The following is a 27,835-nucleotide window of genomic DNA, read 5'->3' as shown; positions in this document are numbered from 1 at the left end:
TGCTTCTCAACTTCTTAGCACAATAAATATGGAAAAAGTCAAAACTAATAGGGAACACTGACTCAAAAATAGGGACAAATTTTAAATATTACTCTTATAAGCTTAGAAAATTGCTAGCATAAAAAGGTTTTGTGTTACCATGCATTTCCGGAAGGATACAAAATCTGACACTCAAACATCTATCATTTAAATAATTCAGTCCTTACTGATTTGTCAAAAAAAACATGCATTTTATGAGGAATGGATTAAAAAATCTGGATATTCTGCAAAAATCTGGATAGTCGAGAGATATTGGTGAGGCAAGTGAGTCAAAAATCCCTCTTTAAATATTTATTTTATGATTAGCCTTTGCACAGTTGCACTTTCTGAGACAACATAACCCAACATAACCTGCATGCGAAACAGCTCTCTAATCAAGAAAAGCTGGCCTGTGACCTATTTTCAACATATCAGATTTAGTGCATGCTGAAATGAAATGCATATAGGAAGTGATGAAGTTTAATAGCAGAGCACAGTAAACACAAAAGTAAAATCAGAATATTCCAGATTTAAGATCTCTGCTTACCTTGTGAGTTATTTCCCTGTATAACCATGCAGGTCTCCAGCAGCTCTTCTGTGTCTGTACTCCCAGCTAAGCAGCACACTTTTTCCTGGGTACTATCTTCCAGCAACAAACTGCTTTGTACAGCAAAGTGCCCTGTAGACATTATGGAATGGGCCTTGACTCCTATCTCTTCAGCTCTAACTGCTTTTCCATAGCTCCATGTTATTTCTGCTTTGTGATCTCTTCTGGTAGTTTCACAGTTAAGTCCAAATTTACCACCACCCTCTAGCACTGTAATTACTGGGGCATTATTTTTTGCTGAGTCAGAAAACAAAATAGAAAATAAAATATGAAACTTAATATAACTTCTGTTCTAAATATAAACCAAAATATTATTATTATTTTTGAATAGTTTCAGCTGTCCTGCCTCCAGCTTTATACACACACGCACACACACACACACACACACACACACACACACACACACACACACACACACACACACACACACACACACACACACACACATATATACATACATACATATGCCACCAGTAATTTGCTCTTAAGCTTTACAGTCATCGTGCAGGAGTTAAACATCTTCTTATCTTTCTTCTAATTCTTGGTCATGTACTTTTAAAGAATTTTGGTTGGATTCATAATGTGGTGAGAAATGCTTATTACTGGTCTCTGAGGAAGCACTGGTGGACATGTGGTAGTACCATTTTGAGGGAGCAGCCAGAGTGAAAGCATGCATGGGTGTAGCAGTCAGTCAGTTAGTTTCTTCAAGTTTTATGTTGCAGTCCTTTATCCTGATGTGTTTGTGTATAATAAACTACTTAAACGAACACCCAAGCCTCATAATCTTATTGAGATGTACAAGACGAGCAACAAAAATAATGAAATTAAATATGGCTACAGTTGAGAAAAATTGACAAACATTATTGACAGAATGGAATGAGATTAAGTGGAAGGAGACAGGGCTCTATACTTTACAGATGATAAGGAATTACAAAAGGAGGGTGAAACAGGTAGTGGAAAGACTACAGGAACAATAGGGTGAGTTCCAGGATGGGGATAATGCAGATAGGTAGGAATAAAAATAATTGATGAGAAGAGTTAAATGGGAAATGAAATGCTATTACATAAAACAATTTACTTTATGCTTTTTGTACCTGCACCCATGAAAAGCACATTTCTTAACAGATATCACATCATCTTAAAGAATTTCAGAGCTAACAGCAGTTCTTGTAAAAGGCTTTACTTTAGTGTACTCACATACTCTCTCTTCATGCAAATCTTAAGTTTTTACCTACATAGTCTCGGCATTTGCTATTAACCAAGCTATAAAGTTATCAGTCTTTTTTACAACAGTTTTAACAGGAATAAATCTATCCTTTAGAGTTCAGATATGAAAAAAATCCTTGATTATTATTCCACCAGAAACAGTTATTCTAGGGAATCCTCCCAATTGCTTATTTGATATGCTCTTGGTAGAGCAGAAAAACAATTATTAGGTGGACTATAACTGCTTGGATTTCCCATTGTATTGCTTTCTGCCTTGAGAAGAAATGAAAACATTTTTTAAGTCCATGAAAGGCACATTGCACTAGAGTAATTGCTGATTCAGTGACAAAGTTTCTGACAGGCATCGCTGCGGTATATCTGTGCAGTGACATTTTGGTCTATTAACTGCAGTCCTATTAAACATTTCAGCTTTGACATTCAGTCTAGGTCTAAAATTGGATTTGTCATAGCTGTCATAAGTAATGTCTTTTCATAGCTAGCTAGTTCCCTTTACCCAGAAATATATCTCACTTATTGCTCATAACTCACTTTACGAAGTTAAGAACTGCCAGTGAAAGCTGCCCAGTGAATATGCATGCTACATAAATTCCTTCCACAATTATGATGTTGAGGGTATCTCGTTCTACAAATCTATGCTTGCTGTCATTTATCTTGTGGAAAATGAAGAATGGAATTTCTGTTTCATATGTTCATAGGTGTGTACTAGGCTAATGGCCCTGGAGCCTTTATAAGCCTAGCCTAGAGGATTACCCTGGCATCGTGCCACCCGACCTTAGTTCCCAGTGCCTCTGCCGAGTAAGGCTACTGGAGTGATCCCCGGGTGAATTTTCTATTTCCCATCCACTCATCAAGATTTCTCTTGAAGAGGGCCAGTGAGGTGCTCTGTTTGACATGTATGGGAAGTCTTTTCCAGAGCATGGGCAGTCTCTGGGTTATGAACCTGTCCCTTCAGCATGTTTTGTTAATTGTGGTAATGAGTTTGAGGTCCCTGGAGCGTGTGGTGCGGAGGGATTGGGATACCTTTAGCTGTAGCATTTCTAACAGAGCTGGGTCAGACATGGCTTTGTAAGTCAAGCAGAGATCACCTCTAAGTAGGCGATATGAGACAGAGAATAGTTGGAGTTTTTTGAGTCTGTCCATATAGGACAAATGTTTAAGGCCTAGGATTCACTTTGTGAGGTACTTTTGCGGCCTCTCCAGTTGTTGCAGGTGTCTAGTGAGGTACATGCCAAATGGGGCATTGTACTTGATGATTGGCCTAATGAGGGAAGAGTAGAGGGGGACAATGACCTCTTTCTTCCTGGATGCAAAACCCTTAGTAATGAGATGTGCCACACAGAATGACTTTCTGACCACAGTGGCAATGTGGTGGTCAAAAGAGAGGTTGCTGTCAATTTTTATTCTTTTTCTTAGCATTTGCAACTGGAAAGAGCTGAAAAGAGTTGGCTCCAGACTAATTAGGGAAGGCAGAAGCTGACAAAGCTGTTTAGAGAAGGTCCACTTCCAACAGCAACACCTACAGTCATTAAATTATTTGATGCTATGCTCAGATGGGTGAAGCATCCTGAAAGACCACATAACTTTTTCAAAACATTTTGAGATAGTTTCATATTCAGTCAGAAAATGCATCTTGCCATGTCTCACAGCTTTTTAAATTATTTGCCTTGTCTATTTAAATATTAAAAATTATATAGTAAAATTCCGCTAAGTAGTGTGAAATCTGACTAATATTGTCTTCCCTGTTACACAGCCACACGTTTTAGGAAACAAGCATATATCTACTCCTTTTGTATAAATTAAAAAGATTATTACATAAATGTTTTTATGCTATATAGAACAAGAAACTTTCACTTACCATGGACTTTCAAAGTTCCCTCATCAAAATACAGACCCATTTGATCTGCTACTACACAGCGATAAAGTCCACTGTCAGATAGTTTAACGCGGGACAACATCAGCGAAACATTTCCATGTTGGAATTCACTGTGGAACAGTTGGGTTCGGTCTTGATAGTCTAGCTCCTGGTCCTGAAGTCTGTCATCTCCATCATAGTAACTGTGTACAACAATAAATGTATCTTTATTCTTCTTCTGCCAGTGAATCCGAAAAGCACTTTGGATAATCACATCAGTTTCTTGGAATTTACAGTTGATCACCAGAGTTTCTCCAACATATGCATTTGCTTTAGAACTCAGAATATGAACAGAAACGATTTCTGTAACACAAATAAATACACATTAATTATTCATTATTGATTAATCTGGTTGACATGAATTACTTTTATTACACCAGTAGTTACAACAACACTGAAGTAATAATGGAGCTGAATTTAGTAGTATATGTGTTATTCTAACAACTAGCCCTGGCAGAGCAAACCTTATTAAATAATATATTAATAGAGAGACCATTTGAGAAGCATATTGTACTGTAAGCTTTAACTAGGTGAGAATGAAGGCATAATTAGCAAAGAAACTCCCACCCTCAGAACTCAAAGATCCAAATTTTGGAATATCTTAGTTATAAAAGATACTTTATAAATATGAATTTTGGTCTGTCATTGTGATAGCAATGCAATGATGTGTTATTTCTGCAATGCCCCTATGTAACTGAGCACTTAGGCATTTGCAAGAAAGATTGAAAAGTTCCAATATTAATCCAAAATTTCTTATATTTTACAACCATCATGTTATCTGTGTACAACTATTTCTAAACTTAATGGAAGAGAAAGAAGGATATGGGGTGAAGTAGGACATGCTTTCAAATATACAATCATCAGACTTCTAGATATGAGGCGATGATAGTTCAAAGGAAAAGTAGTAGACAAACGGAATTGAATTCTCTTTGGGTAGAACAGAGTATCTTTAAAAAGACAATGGAAATACTATGGGATATTGGAAGGACAGCTATAGGGTGGTGACCCTGGAGGGTGTGGAGGCATAGCCCCCCACTTGCATAGGTATTAAGTCTTATGGTTTTGTTTACAATCGCTAGGGTGGACTACCATCAGTTTGCTCTAGAAAACTTTTCACTGAAAAGTTAGTTTGATGAATATTATGTTTGCTAAATAGGTGTTGGAGGAAGAGGCATTCGCTTAATTGTGATTTGATGATGTGATATAGACCCAGATATACAAAGTCAACTGAATGAAAATGATATGCTTGCAAATGTAATGAGCAATAAAAATAGTGGGAGTAACAACTATACAGACTAAAAAGACAATTTCTCCTTTTCCGCCTGCTATTCAAGTTTCTTTTGACTCAGTGTGCGTTTGCGTGTACAAGTGTGCATGCTTGCACAGGGGTTGCTCAAGGTACTGTCTGCTGGAATTATAACTGCTTCAAATATTTTTTTAAATATTTTTCTATTTGTTTTAGCTTAAAAATAATCATCTTTCCCATTTCAAGACTCAGAATTCCATGAGTGCTGAGTTCAGACTTCTGTTACAAAAATAAGAAAACCAGCTTACTCAGCTGAGACACGTGCCTCAATATACAATAAGGTAATTATACTCTATTTCTGGTTCTTCTGTTATGTTGCCAGGGCAGAAATTATGCTAGTGGCACCTAGACAACATTCTAGGTGAATCAGCAAGCAGCCATTTCCCATTGGTTTAGGTTGTAACTGATGAATGGTATCTGAGGTAGGCCTAAATGAAATAAAAATAACAGTCTCCGACACGTGAGTACAAGAAAAAACATTTTACATTTTAGTAGGGATAGTGTTTGGTAATGTTATGCAAAGAGCAAATAGAACACATTTAGGAAAGGAAATGTCTATTATCTGTAAAGCCACCATTTTTCCAAAAGGGAAGTTAGAAAAAAGAGGCAAGGGACAGATGAAAAGGAAGAAATCAAAATTGAATGTGGAAGGACTGAAGAACGTTACTGTAAGAAAAAAATGAGAAAAACAGACAACATAAAAACAGATGCTGACAACGAGGCTCAAGCTGTAGATGTACAGGGTCTATATCACATTGTCGAATCACAATTAAGTGAACGCTTCTTAATCGAACACCTATTCAGCAAACATACTATCTATCCAACTAAGTTTTCAGTGAAAAGTTTCCTATGGTAAACCAATGATTGGCCACCATCTGGAATTTGCCCTTCCTCCCTTAGTGCAATCTTGGAGTTGGTTTATTTAGTTAGGGTTGGTGTGCGTGGCATAGCCCCCCCACATTGGAGGGTGTGGAGGCATAGCCCCCCACTTGCATAGGTATCAAGTCTTATGGTTTTGTTTACAATCGCTAGGGTGGACTACCATCAGTTTGCTCTAGAAAACTTTTCACTGAAAAGTTAGTTTGATGAATATTATGTTCGCTAAATAGGTGTTGGAGGAAGAGGCATTCGCTTAATTGTGATTTGATGATGTGATATAGACCCAGATATACAAAGCCAACTGAATGAAAATTATATGCTTGCAAATGTAATGAGCAATGAAAACAGTGGGATTAATGAGACTCATGGTGATGAAGATCATCCCTTTGTAACAAATGATAGAGCAGATATTACTGCATTAGAAATTGAAGATTCTTCAGATCTGGTCAGAAAGTTATTCTTGTAATTGGAGATTCACTTATTAGAGGAACTGATACTTGCATTTGCAGAGAAGGTAATGAACATCAAATAGTGTCATGCTTGCTGGGAGCAAACATAGAGGATGTGAGTCAGACCTTGAAATGCCTTAAAGTAAGGAAGTATGGATCTGTTTTTATTCATATTTGTACAAATTATCTCATCTGCAAGGACTCTCTGAGTGTTAGTAGGGAACTTACAGCCCTCTTAGACATCACAGCTTGTACAGGTGCTAGGACATATTTTTCACAAATCACATATACAAAGGAGTGGCAGGTCACAATGAATGAAAAAATGGGGGGAGGTAAATGCCTACATGAAAAATGTCCCATTTTAAAAAATGGAAAATGGTATTATGATAGGGATTAAGGATAGTTATGAGACCTGCAATTATTACATGTTTAATGATAATACCAGCACTATAGATTGTGTAACTCTGACAGTAAAGACAACCCTGCAACATATAACAATTGTTGGAGTGTATAGACCGCCAAAGTCAAGTGCTGATGACTTAGAGGAATTCATACATTTCTTGCATGAAACACAGGAGCGAAGAATAAAAGTGGCTGGGGACTTAAATTACCAGAAACAGACTGGAATAGCATTGATTAAACAACAATAGTAATGAAATTATTCACAACTTATGTTCAGGAGCAACAGTTACTTCAGACTGTAAAAAAAAGAACATTTAACAGAACATACTTGACACTGTTTGTGTTCCTAAAGAAATGCTAATACTTCATGCCAAGTTTTACCACCATTGCTATGCAGTGATCTAGGGTTATAAAAGTTATTTTTTTACTATCTAATTTTGCCAAACTGAAATCTAAACTAATGCTTAGAATATTAATAATAGATTATATGATAGCTAAAGAGTCACTATTTAAAACTAATTGGAGTGATACTGTTAGTGGAAAAACTGCAGAAGGAATGTAAAAAGTTTTGAAAGAGAAATTATCTGAATGTAAAAAAATAAAAAAAAAATTAACATCAGGATCTAAGCACACAAGAACAAGATACTTGATTAAGGTGAGAGAAAAATATAAGAAATGGAAAAGTGGAAAAGAGGTTGAACTACAACTTTGAAAACTGAAATAAGTTGGACAAACAAATTAACCATAGTGTGAGACAAGATCAAGAAAATGTATATAAAGACATTGAGCATAAAAGGAAACCATTTTATAGATACATAAGATATGGAAGGAGTAAAGACGTGAACTGATAAGTTGTGTATAGATTTTAAAGTTTATTCTGTGACACAACTGATTATAGATATATTTACAAAATCTTATACAAAACAGTTTGGTTCCACAAAGGAAGTAAGTTGTCCTATTGACATTCAGGTAACCTCAGATACTGAAATAAAATTAGATTATACTGAAAAAGAGCTATACAAAGTGAATCCAAACAAAGCAAAGGAAGGAGACAGAATTAGTAATAAAGACATTAGAACACTTCAGCAGTAACTTACAGCACCATTATATCTATTATTTGCCAGGTCATATTCTGGAAAACATGGAGAAGGTAATATTGCATAGGTTATTGCCAGAACTGGAAAGGTTGTGAACTGAAACCATATATTAGCATGCATATCTTGAAAATATTTCCATTACCACCTGTAACATGATGTTCTATAATAATTTAAAACAGCTATTAATAAAAAATTGTGCTGTGATGTAATTTGGATAGATTTAACTTCAGCATTTGACAGGCTCATACACAAAAACTGATCAATAAATTAGAACAAATAGGTATTGATGTACTCTTGATAAGATGGGTAGCTGCATGGCTTAAAAACAGGACATGGCAAGTATCATACAACAGCTGAACAGGTGAAATTCTTGGTTACAGTCACAGTGGCCCACAGGGCTCTGTTCTAGGCACATACTTTTTTAGATTGTATCTTTCAGATCTATCTTTTTCATCTGAGGTGTTATACAGTTCATATGCAGATGACTTGAAATTTGGTAAACTGATTAAATTGCCTCAGATAGGGCATATCTGCAAAAGAACTTGACTAAATCGACCGTTTAGGTACAGAAGAATAATATTTATTTAATATTTGTTTAACAGGAAAGTCCAACTGGGACAGAGCCATTTTCAGTTGAGGCCCAGGGAAAAATGCTCCAGATGCATGTCATTGGAATGTGGAAGGGAACTGGAGCATCCAGAGGAAACCCACACGAACAAAGTGAGGACATGCACACTCCACACAGAAGGCACTGAAGCTGGGAATTGAACTGCAGAACCTCGAGCTACGAGGCTAAAATACTAACTGCTGCACCATTGCACCACCCAATACAGCAAAAAATACATAAATACATCAAAAACTAAGCATACAAGATTTGGGAGACATAAATTGGAAGGTGAATATTTAATACAGTACAGAGTGATTCAAACTGTAGATTAAATTAAATGACCTGGATATATGGGTAGATCCAGCTTTGAGGTTTTGATAATCATATAAACCAACTAATTAATGATAGTTACAGACCTATAGGCTGTATAAAAAAGTTTTATAAAGTCTAGGAAATCATAAATTATAAAGTCATTGTTTGTTAGTTACATTAGACCCAAACCTGAGCATGGAATAACAATATGGAAACCTTATAAGAAAATAAGCCTGAGTCAACTGGAAAGAGTACAGTGGAGATATACCAAGGCCATCCATGGATGTGAACATTATTATCAAAGACTAAAATATCTGAACTTGTACAGTGTCTCTCATAAATATTTAAGAGGATACCTTATTTAGATATATAGTACATTTAGAGAAAACAACCTCTATGAATGTTTGGGGATATCAAAAAGTAGTGGAGAATCATCAGACAACATATGTAGAAGATTCTGTAGTAATGAGAATTGTACTAATTGGTTCTCTGAGACATCAGCTGAGGTATGCAATAGGCTAACAAATCATATTAAAGCAAGTGCTAGTTTAGATATTTTTAAGTACAGCCTGGACATTTATTATGGGAACAACTGTTTTGGTATATTGGCAGGCTAAAAGAGCATTAATGCCCATGCTTGAAATGTTTCTATGTATATATTGTATATGTTATTATTAAAACAATTTTTATCACATTCACATATTGAGGTGTATTTAGTCAATAAAGTGGCTATAAAGAGTGGGTTCTGAGGCAACCTGTGAATGCAAGTGACTTGACCCTAGCTGTTGCTTGATCACACTTAAACAGTAATTTACCTGGAATAATGTATCCCCACCCCTTTTCAGAGTCTCCCATCAACTCCACTGCTTTCTCTGCAGTCTCCTTCTGTATTGAAGTTACCAGCTTCTGCCATTGTTTCTCTGTGTGTGTGTGTGTGTGTGTGTGTGTGTGTGTGTGTGTGTGTGTGTGTGTGTGTGTGTGTGTGTGTGTGTGTGTGTGTGTGTGTGTGTGTGTGTGTGTGTGTGTGTGTGTGTGTATGTATATATATGCAGGTGTGTGTGTGTGTGTGTGTGTGTGTGTGTGTGTGTGCGTGTGTGTGCACGCGTGTGCATGCGTGTGTGCGTGTAAGCATGAGAGTGTGCCTCTGTGTATGTGTTTCTTATTCAGATTGATAAGGTAGGTTCTTTTTTCAGAAAAAAATACATTAAATTGCATTGCTGTCTCATCAAGTAGACATTCTGTTGACAACTGGCCTTCTTAATTTATTGAATAGAAGGGATATCTAAGAGGAAAAGATAATGCATTGCTCAGGGTATCATAAAAGCAAGTCTTTACAGGTGCTATAAATTATAACTGTGCATGTGTTTAACAGATCTATTTCCTCAGTAATTAGGTGGCTTTGGAAGGGTATACATATCTCTGATGTCTCTGCCCTGTATTATAGAACACCTTGCTTCACATGATAGATATGCACCTACAACTAACATATTATCTAGAAAAAAAAACATAAATTGAACCATTTATCAATTATTTTGCATCTTTTGTTAAATGCAAACAAGGGTTTCCTACAAAACAAATGTTAACTAAATAATTTGCCCATTGCTTGTTATGCTTATTAGATCAAAATTGTAGAAAACTTGTCAGAAACATTCTACTAAATGCCGATACTACTGTTGTGTATTCCAAAAGTAAGAGTTTGTATCTGCTTAGGATATCTTAGAAACACTAACTTAATGTAATGTAATCTTTACAATAAATTTCAAATCAGTTGCTGTTTGCAGGGGTGCATCAAGCTCTGGTACTGCTGGTCTACAAGAGATCCAGAGGATGCCCTTCTAACACCTCTCTGACAAAAGGAAATACTGCCAGCCCAGCTATCCGGAATTTTGTAAATAATTCTATGTCATTTGTGAATATTGATATGATTTATACAGAAGTGTGTGTAAAGTACTGAGCTAAAATGTAACTACAGCATGCCCTGTTGAAATAGAACAGGAATGTACCTGCACTATTGTGACTATTTAGATATATATATTTTAACAGGAGATTAGCCTGCAAAACTTAAGAATAGTTGAGATTGAAGTACTTTATTGCTGGGACATAAACAAGAGATGTTATCTTTCAGTTTCAGTCAACAGGAGACAGGATGTCTATACTAGGGGACACTCTGTGTTGCCTTGAAAGAGAGATAACTACTAGGATTGAGATGTGGAAGTGCTTTATTGCTTTATGACTTCCAACAGCTGCACAGCCCTGAGCAAAAGCCGTTGTCTGTGTATTTTCACAGGGAGATGCCAAATGCTACAATGGATGTTTAGCTTGGGAACTAAAGTCAGGTGACAAAAAGTGATGTCATCCAAGCTAACCCAGCAGTAATACTTGGTATTAATTTAAGAATTTTCTGAGAGAAAAAGGGGCATTTTGTATTTGACCTAACAAAAACATCCACTCATCATCACCTCTGTACTTGCCTGGCTTTAAGTAAGTTTTTAGAGCATGGTAACTCTTTTAGATTCACATAGGAACACAGTAAAGTGTAGCTTATATGTTTTTTTATTTATTTGAGACTGTTCTGCAATGCTGTTTTAAATATTTTCTGTGATTTTGAACTCTGCTGTAAGTGATTACTTACTGAGTATTGTCTTGTTCTTTTATTATTTATTATTAAATATATTTAAACCTTTTAATTGTGGCTGGTCTGTTTAGAGATATTTAAGCTGTTAAGAGTATTTGCATATCTATTTGATGACATTGTGCAGGTCACTCCTAAATAACCTTGCTCTTTGTCAGACTACCATTTGAATTAATAGTAACATTACACAGTAGGATTGGACACCCTTTGTTTAGCGCCTTAAAGTAGCTGATAAGAATTGTCTGGTGGCAGTCGGAACTACCTTATAGTCTGGGCAGAAGGGGGCATAGCTAGTAAACCTGTGCCAGCCTTCCCCAGGTGTGTGTGTGTGTGTGTTTGTATATAAATCAAATCTCAGAGAGTGCGTGTGTGTCAGCTACATGGGCAGGGACACAAAGCACTGTTTGGACAGAGAAGGTACTGGAGATCTTGGTTTGACCACTCATCTGAGATCTCAACCCTATAGCTGTGCCAGTGGAGAATCTTATTGGGGAGTTGGAGAAAGAGGGAGAACCAGCCCAGACTGACTGTGATCTCTGTGTGCTCTTAAGGAAAATTGCACTTTACTGTGTGTGTACTTGTCATCCTCCCAGTATGTAAGTCCCCCACTGTTACCAGTGGTGAGGATTGAGGCTCCTTGACTACTGAGGCAGTGCAGGGGCGTCACAACCTCAATGCACAGTACTATGGAATCAGCTCATTTGTTAAGATTTATTGCTCAAATTACTCTCCTAAAGTCAGGTATCACAGTTTTGTGAAGGATTTACCTTAACAGCAGAGCTACTACTTGAAGGTCATTTTAGCAGTAACAGCCACCAATCTCCACCCTCGGCATGCTTTATCAGAGAGCTATGATGTCTTACACTGATTCATTTGTTACTCTGTTAAAAATGATCATTTGCATGTTGTATGTATCACTTGAAATATATTACTTACAGAACTGAAGTGAATGTATACCAATATTGGTCTTATAAAGGATCGCATGATCTGATATCACGGTTTTATAAGGAAAACACTGCTGTGTGTTCATGCTAGTTAGAGGAATAATCCTAAAGGAAAATGGAAAGATACAAAGCTTTGAATGGTAACTAAGTTGGAAAGTCACGATTTACTGACCACATGTCTTATCCACTGCAGATATGTGAGCACCTTGTGCAAATCTAATTTATACTTATGGGATCTGTTAACCCCTGGAATATACTGAAGCAAATGTGTTTTTATAGCTTCTCTCTGTATACAGAGGCTTATTGCTGAAGTACAGATTTATCCTCACTCTTAGGTCTATAAATGGTGAAAAACAAATACTTCTATAAGGATAAGTAACAGTCCATGAATGCCTTACCTGCTCCTACTGCAGTAAAGAACACATCACACAACAGCATACAGAAGAGAGTCATCTTCCTGAGGCTGAATATTTTATGAACAAGACACGCCAAAACTGAAATACAAAAGTTACATAATAGATAAAAGCAGACTCTGTGATTTGTCATGGTTTGCTGTGAGACTGTGAGAACTTGAGAAATGTAATTACAGTGCATACATTTGCTTTCTTCATCCTTTTCTTTTAAATGAGCGTTACTGAAATATTCATATTTAAATAATGGACAGAAAAAGAGAGGCAGAGTTAACATGGAGGGAAATGGAAAGTTTGAAATTCAACCTGCTCAATTCATTGTGAAGAAAAAGTCTGTGTTTTAAACTATTATCCACAAAAAAAAATCTCCGGCCTGGTAATGTCATGGCTTTCAGGGTCTCATGTGAATATCTTTCTTTATAATTTTAAGGTCCTTAATTTATTTATTTATTTATTTACTTTCATTTAATGGCTAAATAAATCTATTGATCTATAATGGGTCTGTCAATTATAACCCAGAAAAAATGCCTACAGATAATTTGTACAATTGCTTGCAGATATAATCAATAATACAGTGCAGAATATTTTTACTAACTGATTAGGGTGATTTAAAAGTAAAAAGCTAGAGACAGCAATTAGATCTGTTTAGTGTTTAATGACCTAATAATGTAATAATGAAAAAACATCAAAAATGATTCAAGTAAAAGGACCATAAAATATTTATTAACCAAGAAATAAGTTTTTGTGTAAAAAGACTCCGTTAGATTAAAATACATTGCAGAATGCACAGCGTATGCATACTGTTTGGTATTATATTTTGTGGGAATACTCCTGATTTATGTTTGTTTATTTAATTATTTATTTATTTACTTACTTATTTATCTCCATTTATAAATAGGTATCTGACCTCAAGTTGATATCTTTTAAAATCAAGGTGACCCTTTTCAGCTTGGTGTTACAGGTTATATTTGTATTAATATCAAGAAGAGACTGAAATCATTTGGTGAGGCTTAAAGAGAATAACTGACAGGCAAGGCTGAATGCTAGTAAAACATTGGAGTAAATTAATGTATTTCCATAAATCATAGGATCACACGATCATAGGAAGTTACTTAGCTAGTGGCAGTAAGGCCGTTATAAGCCTAGCCAAGAGTTTTGCCTATGTTTACACAAGTAAGCACCCAATCTCAAAATACAGGCCAGAAATGGATTATCAAACATACATGCACCATGTGGGCATATACACACACGCGCGCGCGCACGCACACACACACACACACACACACACACACACACACACACACACACACACACACACACACACACACACACACACCATGTGAATGTGTATTGGATCATTTACAATCTGTTTTATTCTAATGAACCATGTTTCCATTAAAGTTTACTGCTTCTACTAGTAATCATTTTGTGGTCTTTTTCACGTTCATCTTTTTTTTTGCCTGGCCTGAAAATATGTATTATGTAAATAAGATTTCTAAACTCTTCCTGGTCTTACACTTGTTTCATCCTTATTTTCAGCTGTTTGGGAGTTTAAAAGGAAATATCTGCCAGGAGTTCATAGTTATACTTCAACCATAAAGAGCCAAGGAACCATGGTGTAACTAGTTGTGAAGCCAACGTGCTCTCCTTATCAAAGAAATTAAAATACTTTTGTGTAATGTGAACCAATTCAAATTGCTGTTTTGAATCATTTTCTAATATTGCACTAAAAAAGATGACACATGTTTAATCTAACTGTAAAAATTTGTATTCTATCTTGTCTTATGCTTCATCAATAAAACTTTTATCCCCAGGCTTCCATTGAAAGGGGATGCAATGTCCAGGTGGCCTTCTATGGTCAACAAATGAAAATAAATAAATAAATAAATAAACATAATAAATAAAGAATTGTTTTGGACTTTGGCTTTCTTTTTTCGGTTGTGGTCCCTGCCTATAAAGTTCATGTGTCAACTTCTCTTTGGTCCTTATACCTTCACTTGTCCACTTCTGTATTCCATTCAGCATTGTCAGGGATACTCATACCTCTCAATGTCTTATCATTCAAAATCAAATCAATTAAAATTTGTTTGTAGGTAAATTTCTGCTGCTGGGGTTGGGTACAATGTGTAAATTTACACTTTTGTGAAGTGCACTTCTGTATTCCATTCAGCATTGTCAGGGATACTCATACCTCTCAATGTCTTATCATTCAAAATCAAATCAATTAAAATTTGTTTGTAGGTAAATTTCTGCTGCTGGGGTTGGGTACAATGTGTAAATTTACACTTTTGTGAAGTGCATCCTGTAAAATGTGGAGACCATTTTGATGATAGAAGATGTGAATAACTGCATAACTGCACCAAAAAAATACATCCTTAGTGCTCTGTGACAGTTATATTATACACATACACTTCTTCTACACAGTAAAAAAAAACAACCAACTGACCACCCTTTCAGCAAATAACCACAACAATAAATCAGTGACATCTAAACATTTTACAGTAGACAAAAAAATGACAGTGCTTGTTATTATAAGGCAGTTTACTCAGCTGAGATATACTTACAATTATAACTATCAAAGTTAAGGTTTAGAACATATCAGATTGTAAGGTGTGTGCCTTTTAACTCACAAATAGCAGTATTATTTATTCAATAAGGTAAGGGGAATCTTAAATTTCCTCTATAATGAAAACTCATCCAAATCCAAACCAAGGTAAAATGTCTAGATTATATAAAACTGTTAGCCAGTGATTCCAGTTCTTAAACAAAAGCAGTTTGGTGAGTGGTTAGTCTTCAAGTCATTAGCATTCTCAGATTTTAGCACATATGCTGAAGATGCAGAATTCTTGTATTCACTATAAATGCAATTACAAATAGGTGTTATTTTTAAGAGGCTTCTAATAAATTAATTGGTATTAAGCGAATTTACCAGAAGAATACTATTGCAGACTGGTATCTCAGTAGTTCACATAGGATCCAAAAAAGCAACAACAATACAGGCATTCAAATGAAGAGACACAGTTCAGCAGTCACAGACACAGGTCCTCTTTTCATTCAGCAATCTTCAGCAGTAACAGGAAAAGAACAGCAGCAACATTCAATCTGTCCTTAACCCTGTTTGTACTCAAACTGTTGTCTGTGAACCATCCACAAAAGCAACTGCAGCAGAGGATGCGCAGTGAGGTAGAGCATTAAGATGTACACATACCTCTCAACTCTCCATATTTACACGGAGTGCCCAGTTAAAAAAGGGTGATTGTGAGGTGGAGTTCAGGGAAGAGTTAAGACAGGCACTGGGAGGCAGTGAACAGTTACAGAAAGCTGGGTAACTACAGCAGAGCTAGTAATGGAGACTGCTAGAAAGGTGCTTGGTGTGACATCTGGACAGAGGAAGGAGGACAAGGAGACCTGGTGGTGGAATGAGGAAGTACAGGAGAGTATACAGAGGAAGAGGCTGGTGAAGAAGAAGTGGGATTGTCAAAGAGATGAAGAAAGTAGACATGAGTATAAGGAGATTAGACACATGGCGAAGAAAGAGGTGGCGAAGGCTAAGGATAAGGCATATGGAGAGTTGTATGAAAGATTGGACACTAAAGAGGGAGAAAAGGACCTGTACCAATTGGCTAGACAGAGGGACAGAGCTGGGAAAGATGTGAGGCAGGTAAGTGTGATAAAGGATAGTGAGGGAAACATACTCACAAGCGAGGAGAGTGTGTTGAGTAGATGGAAAGAGTACTTTGAAGGGCTGATGAATGAAGAGAATGAGAGAGAGAGAAGGTTGGATGATGTGGGGATAGTGAATCAAGAAGTGAAACAGATTAGCAAGGAGGAAGTAAGGACAGCTGTGAAGAGGATGAAGAAATGGAAAGGCTGTTGGCTCAGATGACATACCAGTGGAAGCATGGAGGTGCTTAGGAGAAATGGCAGTGGAATTTTTAACCAGATTGTTTAATGAAATTTTGGAAAGTCAGAGGATGCCTGAGGAGTGGAGAAAAAGTGTTTTGGTACCTATCTTTAAGAATAAAGGTGATGTGCAGAGCTGCAGTAACTACAGAGGGATAAAATTGATCAGTCACAGCTTGAAGTTTTGGGAAAGAGTAGTGGAAGCTAGGTTAAGAAGGGAGGTGATGATTAGTGATCAGCAGTATGGTTTCATGCCAGGAAAGAGCACTACAGATGCAATGTTTGCTCTGAGAGTGTTGTTGGAGAAATACAGAGATGGTCAGAAGGAGTTGCATTGTGTCTTTGTGGACTTAGAGAAAGCATATGACAGGGTGCCTAGAGAGGAGTTGTGGTATTGTATGAGGAAGTCGAGAGTGGCAGAGAAGTATGTAAGAGTGTTACAGGATATGTACGAGGGTAGTGTGACATTGATGAGGACTGCGGTGGGAGTGACAGATACGTTTAAGGTGGAGGTGGGATTACATCAAGGATCAACTCTGAGCCCTTTCTTATTTGCAGTGGTGATGGACAGGTTGACAGATGAGATCAGACAGGAGGCCCCGTGGACTATGATGTTTGCAGATGACATTGTGATATGTAGTGAGAGTAGGGACCAGGTTGAGGAAACCCTGGAGAGGTGGAGATATGCTTTAGAGAGGAAAGGAATGAATGTCAGCAGGGCTAAAACAGAATATATGCATGTAAATGAGAGGGAGGGTAGAGGAATGGTGAGGATGCAGGGAGAACAGTTGGTAAAGGTGGACGAGTTTAAGTACTTGGGATCAACAGTTCAGAGCAATGGTGAGTGTGGAAGAGAGGTGAAGAAGAGAGTACTGGCAGGGTGGAATGGGTGGAGAAGAGTGTCAGGAGTGATTTGTGATAGACGAGTACCAGTAAGAGTGAAAGGGAAGGTCTACAAGAGGGTAGTGAAACCAGCTATGTTATATCAGTTGGAGACGGTGGCATTGACAAAAAGGCAGGAGTCAGAGCTGGATGTGGCAGAGTTAAAGATATTAAGATTTGCACTGGGTGTGACTAGGATGGACAGGATTCGGAATCAGTATATTAGGGGGTCAGCTCAGGTTGGACAGTTTGGAGACAAAGCAAAATAGGTGAGATTGTGTTGGTTTGGACATGTGCTGAGGAGGGATGTTGGATATATTGGGAAAAGGATGCTAAGGATGGAGCTGCCAGGTAAGAGGAAAAGAGGAAGGCCTAAGATAAGCTTTATGGATGTGGTGAGAGAGGACATGCAGGCGGTTGGTGTGAAAGAGCATGATGCAGAGGACAGGAAGAAATGGAAACAGGTGATCCACTATGGCGACCCCTAACGGGAATAGCCGAAAGAAGATGATGATGATTTTTTTTGTCTGTCCCTCATAAATTTGTGGTTTTCTTACAAATCACTGAGGATTGATGTCACTACATAATAACACTTATTCAAGTTTCAGACTTGATATCCTTCAGAAAATGCATGGCAATGCAAACCTTTCTGGTACATTAACATTCTAAGTTTATAAGAGCAATATTTAAAAATTGTCCCTATTTTTGGGCGTTTGTCCCACCACTACTTTTGGCTTTGTCCAGATTTCTTGCCATTTACTGATTGAGAGGTGTGGCAGCAAATGACTACCATACCAACAAATCTGACAGAGAGGGTGTCTATTGACTTTAGATTATGTAATACATGAGGATTACATGTGGAAGACAGGATATTAATAATCTCTGAGCTACTGCAAGCCTAATATAAGTTAGGTTTGAGAAACAAGATCATGCTTTGGTTGATTTTGCCAGGATAACACCATTAATGTAGATGTCAAACTAAGCACTGATCACTTATGACCCTTTCAAGTTTAATGCATGCAACGTCTTACAAAATGGATGCAATTAAAAGAAAATTAAGGTGTTTAGACAAGAAACCCCTAAATCAATCAGTATAAATAATGGCAAGCACAACAAAATGTAGTACTTCCGTAATCAATGCAAGCATCAAGCATGTGAACAAGAAATGGTAGCTGTATTTTCAAATAAAAACACAGAAATAGCAAAGAAAAAATGTGAAACACAGAGGCAGGTAAAACACATAAATAAATAAAATACAGCAAAATTACCTCACACACATCTGAAACAATGTGTAAAAGTGTAGCCTATATTCTCAAAAAATGATAACACTACATAAACCAACCAACCACACTTCAAATCACTGGTATGAAATGAAGGCAGCAACCATTTACAAAAACACCATTCATACAAAATACATTACACTTAAATCACACTAATAACCAGACATTCTGCTGCTTCACATAGGAAAGTGATTTATTTCAGGCAAATCGTACCCAAATACTGACAAGTGAATTTATGTAGAAACACTCAAACAAATGCATAAATTCATTTTAAATTTCTACCAGTCATATAATACTTTCCCAGATGTATGAATTGTGTGCAGTGATGCGGCAAAACTCATAGTGTACAGTTTAAATACATGACATGCATGTTCATGCTATGTAGTGTTGTTATGCAGGATTGGTTGTATGGTGCATGACAATGGCTAGTAAATATCAGATTTACAATTAAAGGTATAACAGTGGCTAGTAGGTATCAGACATACAATTAAAAGTACACCAATGGCTAGTAGGTATCAGACATACAATTAAAGGTATATCAATGGCTAGTAGGTATCAGGCATACAATTAAAGGTATAACAATGACTAGTAGGTATCAGACATACAATTAAAGGTGCAACAATGGCTAGTAGGTATCAGACATACAACTAAAGGTACACCAATGGCTAGTAGGTATCAGGCATACAATTAAAGGTGTAACAATGGCTAGTTGGTATCAGAGATACAATTAAAGGTGTAACAATGGCTAGTAGGTATCAGGAATGCAATTAAAGTTGTAACAATGGCTAGTAGGTATCAGACATACAATTAAAGGTGTAACAATGGCTGGTATGTATCAGACAGGCAATTAAAGGTACACCGATGGCTAGTAGGTATCAGGCATACAATTAAAGGTGTAACTATGGCTAGTAGGTATCAGACATACAATTAAAGGTACACCAATGGCTAGTAGGTATCAGAGATACAATTAAAGGTGTAACAATGGCTAGTAGGTATCAGGCATACAATTAAACGTGTAATAATGGCTAGTAGGTATCAGAGATACAATTAAAGGTGTAACAATGGCTAGTAGATATCAGACATACAATTAAAAGTGTAACAATGGCTAGTAGGTATCAGACATACAATTAAAGGTGTAACAATGGCTGGTATGTATCAGACATGCAATTAAAGGTACACCGATGGCTAGTAGGTATCAGGCATACAATTAAAGGTGTAACTATGGCTAGTAGGTATCAGACATACAATTAAAGGTACACCAATGGCTAGTAGGTATCAGAGATACAATTAAAGGTGTAACAATGGCTAATTGGTATCACAGATACAATTAAAGGTATAACAATAGCTAGTAGGTATCAGACATACAATTAAAGGTACACCAATGGCTGGTCAGTATCAGACATACAATTAAAGGTATAACAATGGTTAGTAGGTATTAGGCATACAATTAAAAGTACACCAATGGCTAGTAGGTATCATGCATGCAATTAAAGGTATAACAATGGCTAGTAGGTGTCACTCGTCTTGTACATCTGAATAAGGCAAAGAGGCTTGACTGTTCATTTAAGTAGTTCATTATATACAAACACATCAGGATGGATGGCAGGAACACAAAAATTAAATGAACTAGCTAACTGACTGACTACTACACACATACAGGTTATCACTCTGGCTACTCACTCAAAATGGCAGTCTTGCTTGCACAAGCTCAATACTTATATGCATGTGCCCACTGATTGGAATTATTCTTAAAGGTATATTACACACTCTGATCTACATCCTCCCTCTTTACTGAGCTGTCTCATATAGGCAATGACATTTGAATAGGCATACAATTATACAGGCAATAATAAACAAAACAACAGTCATGTCCGGGTTGCTGTGTATCTAGAACTAGGTTTGGAAATGTGACCTGATCTCATAATGTAATAGTTAGGACTGGGTTTAGCAACAGGGACAATCACTGGGGAATATTCTACTTTAGGAGTCTCAGAGATATTCTCAGGAACAGGGATTGCTGATGGAATGTCCTCCAGAACAGGAACATTGGGCAAGGCACTCTGAGAATTAGTCTTTATTACAGTCAAGATGCTGTAACACTGGCTTGGACACCGGTAGTAAATGCTTCCAATTCCACCTAAATTCCATTTCTTGTGATTCCACGATGTACAATCTCGGCTGTTGACACAACCTTTTTACAAATCCAGTGCGATCAAAACCTTTTGACGTCTGCATCCATACCTCTCAACTGTACAGATTTTTGCAGAATGTCCAGATTTTTGCCTCATATTTTTGGTCTGTTCCTCATAAAAATTGTGCTTTTTGACAAATCACTGGGATGATCTAAGGATTAAAGTCAATAAATAATAACGTATGTTTGCGTTTCAGACTTCATATCCTTCAGAAAATGCATGCTAACACAAATCCCATTATTCCAACAACTTTCTAAGTTTATAAGAGCAATGTTCAAAATGTGTCCCTATTTTGAGGCCTTTGTCCCCATTATGACAGGCTTTGTCCAGATGTTTTTGGCTAAGAGGTTGAGAGGTATGTCTGCATCCTCACTATTTCCCCTTCTTTTAATGAATGGAATGGTTTGCTGGTCTTATCATAGTAAGACTTCTGGGACAAAGGCTTTTTCTACAGTTGGGCTTTTACTGCTTTGTTGTTTTTAGCACATTGAAACAATAAATTGCTGCTTATTGGTAATCTGGTTCTAGTTTGTCTTGACATAAGTCTCTGGGCAGGTGAACCAGGATAATCATTGTGAGGAATGTTTCTGAGATTAAGCAAGTTTAGAAAAACATCGGTACTGTCATGTTTAGATTTCTCTAACAGTTGTTTTGCACTTTGAACTGCATGTTCAGCCAAGCTGTTTGACTGTAGGTAGTCAGGACTACTCGTAATAGGAACACAAGGTTCTGTCCTGGGACCTCTCTTGTTCGATATTTACTTTTCTGAGGTACAGGCCAACGTGGGAGGACTATGGCTCACCAAGTTCGCAGATGACTGCAAACTGGGTGCCATAATCGACTCTCCAGCTGACACAAACATCCTTCAAAAAGGTCTCGCAGAGACAGATAACTGGTGCCAGAGCCATCGTCTAAAGCTAAATGCCAAAAAGTGTATAACCCATTAAGTACAGAGAAAGTAATTAGGGATCTGGGGACCCAAGTTGATAGCAATCTCTCCTTTGACAACCACATTGCCAAAGTGGTTAGAAAGACCTTCTACATAACCCACCTCATCATGAAAGGATTCACATCTAGATCAAGAGAGGTAATCGTGCCCCTTTATTCATCCCTTATCAGGCCCATCATAGAATACAATGCCCCCTTTGGGATGTACCTTACCCAACACCTGCAGCAATTAGAAAGACCCCAAAAGTACCTCACCAGGAGGATCAAGGGACTCAAACAGATGCCATATGCTGCTCGGTTAAAAAAACTCCAGCTCTACTCAGTTGCATACCACCTACTTCAAGGCGATCTATACCTGACATATAAAGCTATGTCCAACCCAGAATTAATGGACATGCTCCACCTCAGTAAATCTAAATCCCTTAGAGCCACGCGAGGGACTTGAACCTCAGCACAGAAATAAATAGAACATGCTGGAGGGACAGATTCATAACCCAGAGGCTCCCTTCGCTCTGGAATAGAATTCAAATTCATGTTAGGCAGAGCACCTCACTGACTCTCTTCAAGAAGAATCTTGATGAGTGGATGGGGGATCGTAGGTTTCTCCCGGGGATTACTTCCGTGTCACTATTAGACAGAGGCACAGTAAACTAAACTTTAAAAAAGGCACAGTATACTCAAATCAAGGGGTGGCGTAAGCCAAACACAATCGGGCTAGGCTTATAAATGCCCCAGGGCAGATAGCCTAGTATGAACCTATGAACTTATTTCAGCAAACTGTTTGAACTGTTAACTTGTAAACTGTGCACCATTGTCAGAAATGACTGTGCAGACTACCATGAACAGAAAATATCCCTTCAACTTAGTAATGACAGTAGTGGACGTTAGGTTAGGAAGTAGGTCAATCTCGAACCAATTTGAATAAGAGTCTACTAAAATCAAGTAATGTTGACCATTCCACTTAAAGATATCTCTGTCTACTGTCGGCCGAGGTGGTTCAGGAATCTGGATTAACTAAAGTGGTTGTTTTTGTCGATGCAACTTTGTACTGTTACATACAGAACAAAATGAAAGTACTTTCTCAATATCTTTTGACATAGAAGGCCAAAATACTAGTTCAGTCACCTTTCTTTTGGTAAAATCAGTTCCTGGGTGGCCATGATGCAAGATCTTAATGTACTCTTGTTGCAAAGATTTTGGAACAACAACATTTGGACCTTTCATGATGATACCATTGTCTGACAAAATCTCATCTCTGTAGGGAAAATACTGATGCACATTTACTGGTAAACAAGATTGTTTTGAAGGCGATCCTCAACTGATAAAGAGGTTGAGCTTCAGGAGAATTGGATCTGAAGCTGTGTGAGTTCTAAGCTCATCAAGATGTGTGGAAGAAAAATTTCTCACTGCCATGACTTCAAAATCAGATTGCTCATTGTCATGCTGTTTTGTGGTTTCCCTGGGCTTTCAGGATAGGGTACTTTCACAATTTGAGCATCATACATTGCAGTCTTACAGGAGATGTGTGCATTGTGTGCACTGGCTTTCTCAAAATAGTACTAAAGTTTGGTGGTCAGTTTCTATTGGGATTGGTTGGCCATAAATATAATCATGTAACTTCGAACATGTAAATACAATTGCCAAGAGTTCTTTCTCAGTCTGCATCTTGGTTTGAGTAAGAGTTCTCAATGCATAGGCTACTGGTCTACCCTCTTGAAGAATGTCTGCACCTAGATCAAACTTAGAAGCATCACAGGAAAGAGTAACTGGTTTGTGATCATCATGGTAGCATAGAGTGGATAGACTGCTAATTTTCTGTTTCAGGACATCAAATACTCTTTGGTGTTGGTCTGACCAGGACCAGGTAACATCTTTGCATGTCAGCTCTTTTAGTAGTGCTGAAAGTTGGCTTAAATCTGGAATGAACTTGCCTAAATAGTTAACTATGCCAAGAAAACATTGTAAGGTTTGGACATTGTCTGGAGCTGGCATCTCAAGAATAACTGCTTGCTTGAAGGGTTTGGTTGTAAGCCTGAATTGGTAAACAAATGATCAACATAAGTAACTTCTCATAGCCTGAATTTGCATTTCTGAGAATTCAGCTTAAGATTCACTTCACGTGCACTTTCCAGTACTTTCTTGAGGTTTCTATCATGTTTAACTTCACCATTGCCTCCTACAAGAATATAATCTACTATAATAGCACATGGATAGCCAGAAAAAAATTTATTCCAAGTTGAAAGACTTCACTGGCAGAATTTATTCCAAATGGCATTCTCAGAAATCCGTACCTCCTGAATGGCATATCAAATGTGGTTAGCAATAAAGATTTTTGGTCAAGCAAAATTTGCCAAAATGAACTCTTTGCATCTAAGACAGAAAAAAACAGTGGCATTTGGCATGAGGGCAGCAACCTCCTCAACTGTAAGCATAGGATGATGAGGTCTACTTAATGCTTTGTTCAATTCTCTTGGATCGATACATATTCTGATATAATCTGAACTTTTCTTATGAGCTATTACCATGGAAGATATACATTCAGTTGGTTCTTCTACTGGACAAATTACTCCTAGCTGCACCATTATGTCTAACTCAGCTTTGACTCTCATCTGCATAGCTACTTGAACTTTCAGTGCTGGTCTGATAATTGGGCTGACTTCTGGATCTAACTTCATAGAGTACACAACTGGAACTTTGTCTAGTTTCTCTTCAAAAATATCAGCATACTACGAAAAAATAGTTTAGGTGAAATTTGAGTTGTTATCACTCAAGCTAATATGGTGGAGCTCTTTGTTAAAAGAAAGCAGTCCATTTTCAAACTGTCTCTGAAGCCTAATAATGATTGCACATGTCTCCTGACTATGCAACACTGCAAGGCACAGCTGTTCCCAGCAGAGCAACAGGGGAGCACCACTGAGCCTTCAACCTGAATTCCCCCACCACCATAAGCAACAACCTTTGCACACCCTGTCAAATCAAGTTGTTCTGCAGTTCCCACTCCAGCAAACATCCATACTGACACAACATTGCACCCTGAACCAGTATCTACCTTGAGCTCTACAGGACTCCCATTAATCCAAACAGTACAAAAGATTTCATTCTTTGCCCACAAATCTACTGCATTGATTGTTTCACCAGGCACAGACACACCATCATCATAAAAAGTGGTGTTGCAGTTTTCGACTCAATCAACTTGCCTCTCTGAACGCTCCCCTCCAATAAAAGAATGTGCCATGTTTGATCCAAAAAACCTTTCGAAATTATTCTATCCATTGGAGGAATGGCACTGCTGACCAAAAGCTAAGCACTTCTCTCCTCTGGGGTCATGGTTACCACCAAAATTATGACAGTTGACTATGAGGCCAACTACAGGCCCTGCTGAGTCATCCTTGTGCTCTGCTGCATGCACCCTAGGCCTCACTGAAGCCACTCTGGGCCCCACTTTAGCTGCCATGCCCCTAGGCCTGTATCCTTCAACCCCGTGGCACACACCATCCACATCAGCTCCAGAAGGCACTGGAAAGCCTGCCCACCATCTGCAAGCATACTTGTGTGCCTTTCTGTAAGCTTGTATATCTGAGAAATCTCAATGGCCTTGTTTAACATTAAATCACTGTCTTGAAGCAAAATCTCTCTCAGTGCATCATTACCAATACCACACACAAGCCCGTCCTCCTCTAACCCATCTCTCAAATCACCAGCTCTGCACATTTTAGCCCCATTTCTCAAATCAGCCACACATGCTGCAAAAGTTTCACAAGGCTTTTGATCTCTTGTGTAAAATAAGTGCCTTTCCACTGCAACATTTATTTGGGGGGGTTATACATTTCTCTAAATTTACATTTTTCAGCACTTAGGGTCTTCCTGTGTTTCATCCAGTGCCACAGCATGGTGGGCTACCCCCTCCCCTGCAAACACACCATAGACAAATGAACACTCTATTTCAATTGTCTCTGAACCAGTTAAATTAAGCGGAATAAATGTCTTTGTACGTGTCTTTGTCAGAGAAAGCAGCCTGTATGAAAATATCATATTCCTGCACAAATACTCTCCAATTTTCTGCAATAAAGTTATCAAAACAAGTGGTGCAGATCTGCAAAATCTTTCTGCCATGCCTATAGATTATAGCAAAGCACAATGCAAACTTGACCCTTTTAATTATGTACGAACATGCAACCACACCACATACTTGTAATAATATTTAAATGTGCAATAATCACTTCAAAAGACTGTACTTTGCAAAATATTATTTGAAATGACTGCACTTTGTGAAATAATAGTAATGTAATATGTCACACGCTTGCCAACAATTCGCACACTTTAAATATTTCAAACAGCTTTAGTTAATGTGAAAAAGTAGTACATAGCGTAAAAATACAGTTGTTTCCCCTTTTTTACACATTTTATGTGATTTGGATATAGTTTCAAACATTTTCATAATTATTTCCAATATTTTTATCAATATATCACAGTTTTGGACATTTTGTTTAATTAGAAATTCATTCTGAGCATTCTGAGTGCTTTGTCTTATATTCGTAGCAAAAAAATCATTTAAGCAAGTTTTAGTACCTGGAAATCTTTTCTGACCTGTTTGTGAGTTGTTTGAGCAGTAGAAATGATCTACTATATATTCCTCAACATCTAACCGGTTGCCTCATGGTTGTGACTCTAGGTCCCATTCTGGCACCATGTCGCTCATCTTGTACATCTGAATAGATGAAGAGACTTGGATGTTAATTTAAGTACATTATTACATACAAACACATCCGGAAGGATGACAGGAATATTAAACATAAACAGACTAGCTAACTGACTGACTGCTACACACATGCATGCTATCACACTGGCTACTCACTCAAAATGGCAGTCTTGCTTGCATGTACTCAGTATTTATATACACGTACCCACTGAGTGGAATGCTTCTTAAATTTATATCACACACTCTGATCTACAGTAGGTACCAGACACACAATTAAAAATATGACAGTAGCTAATAGATACCATACAATTAAATGCAGTATATACAAATCAGTACTTATTTTGACACTTATAACTATGCACAAATATAACCAATCATCTAAGTGCAGACATAAAATTCCATTTCTCAAGACAATAACCTTACCTAGCATAGCCTGTTCTTCTGAGCCAATTTTAAATGAAGAAAAGGTTTCCTGTAAGTTGGTTGCATTAACCATATTATTTCTGGTAAAATGTGTTAGAGAATATATTTATTTAGTTAATATTTGCTTCTGTCCACTTGACTTCATGTTACATTTGACTTTTAGCCCCTGGCTTCCATGCTTGCACAGCCCTGCATCCCTCAGAGGACTTCTTTTTGGGATCCCTTGAAAGTGACCTTTTGCTGGATGGCTCTCTTCATTCCTTGGGAAGTCCACCTTAATAACTGAGTGGCAAGGGATCCTATGGAAAGTTCTGAGTACGGAATCAAGTATCATCATTCTTCCAACGGCCAGTTATATCCCTTTTCTGTAAGGAAAGCTAGTGAATGAAATCAGGATATCATTGCCAGTCCCCATAACATATTACCCTGAGATAACCTATGAGTATCCTGGTCTAAAGCAAAGGTAATTTAAGCATCCAGATCCTAAACCCTACTTTGAGATGGCTTTGTACCTCTTCATCCTAACCCCTAGGTCAGCTTCTCAGTGTCATGGCATTGAAGGCAGACAGCCTGCCTCTATACCATTAAATTGATTGATTGACTTATTTATTTATTTACATTTGTTTACCAGGAAACTACATTTTATAATTTGTGTTATTTTTGAGAATAATTATAAATTACTCCTTAGTTATATAACAAAGAAATC

At 37.5% G+C, this 27,835-nt stretch overlaps 1 protein-coding gene across 1 annotated transcript in view; it reads right to left on the bottom strand.

The window, feature by feature from the left end:
* LOC122814345 (CD276 antigen homolog) overlaps positions 1-27,202 on the bottom strand; it is a 193,495-nt gene extending 166,293 nt beyond the window's left edge. Inside the window, exons 1-4 of the mRNA XM_044086931.1 lie at positions 27,130-27,202; positions 12,791-12,886; positions 3,708-4,067; positions 566-862 (exon numbers count right to left, since the gene is read on the bottom strand). Coding sequence (XP_043942866.1) covers positions 566-862; positions 3,708-4,067; positions 12,791-12,886; positions 27,130-27,202 — 826 coding nt within the window. The remainder of the gene's footprint in view (positions 1-565; positions 863-3,707; positions 4,068-12,790; positions 12,887-27,129) is intronic.
* Between the last annotated feature and the right edge of the window lie 633 nt (positions 27,203-27,835).

This window comes from Protopterus annectens, chromosome 10.part0 (genome assembly GCF_019279795.1).
Source record: "Protopterus annectens isolate FY-2018-M chromosome 10.part0, PAN1.0, whole genome shotgun sequence".
NCBI classification, from domain to species: Eukaryota; Metazoa; Chordata; order Ceratodontiformes; family Protopteridae; genus Protopterus; species Protopterus annectens.
The sequence above is the reverse complement of the archived record's forward strand: the minus strand, read 5'-3'. Positions and strand labels throughout refer to the sequence as shown.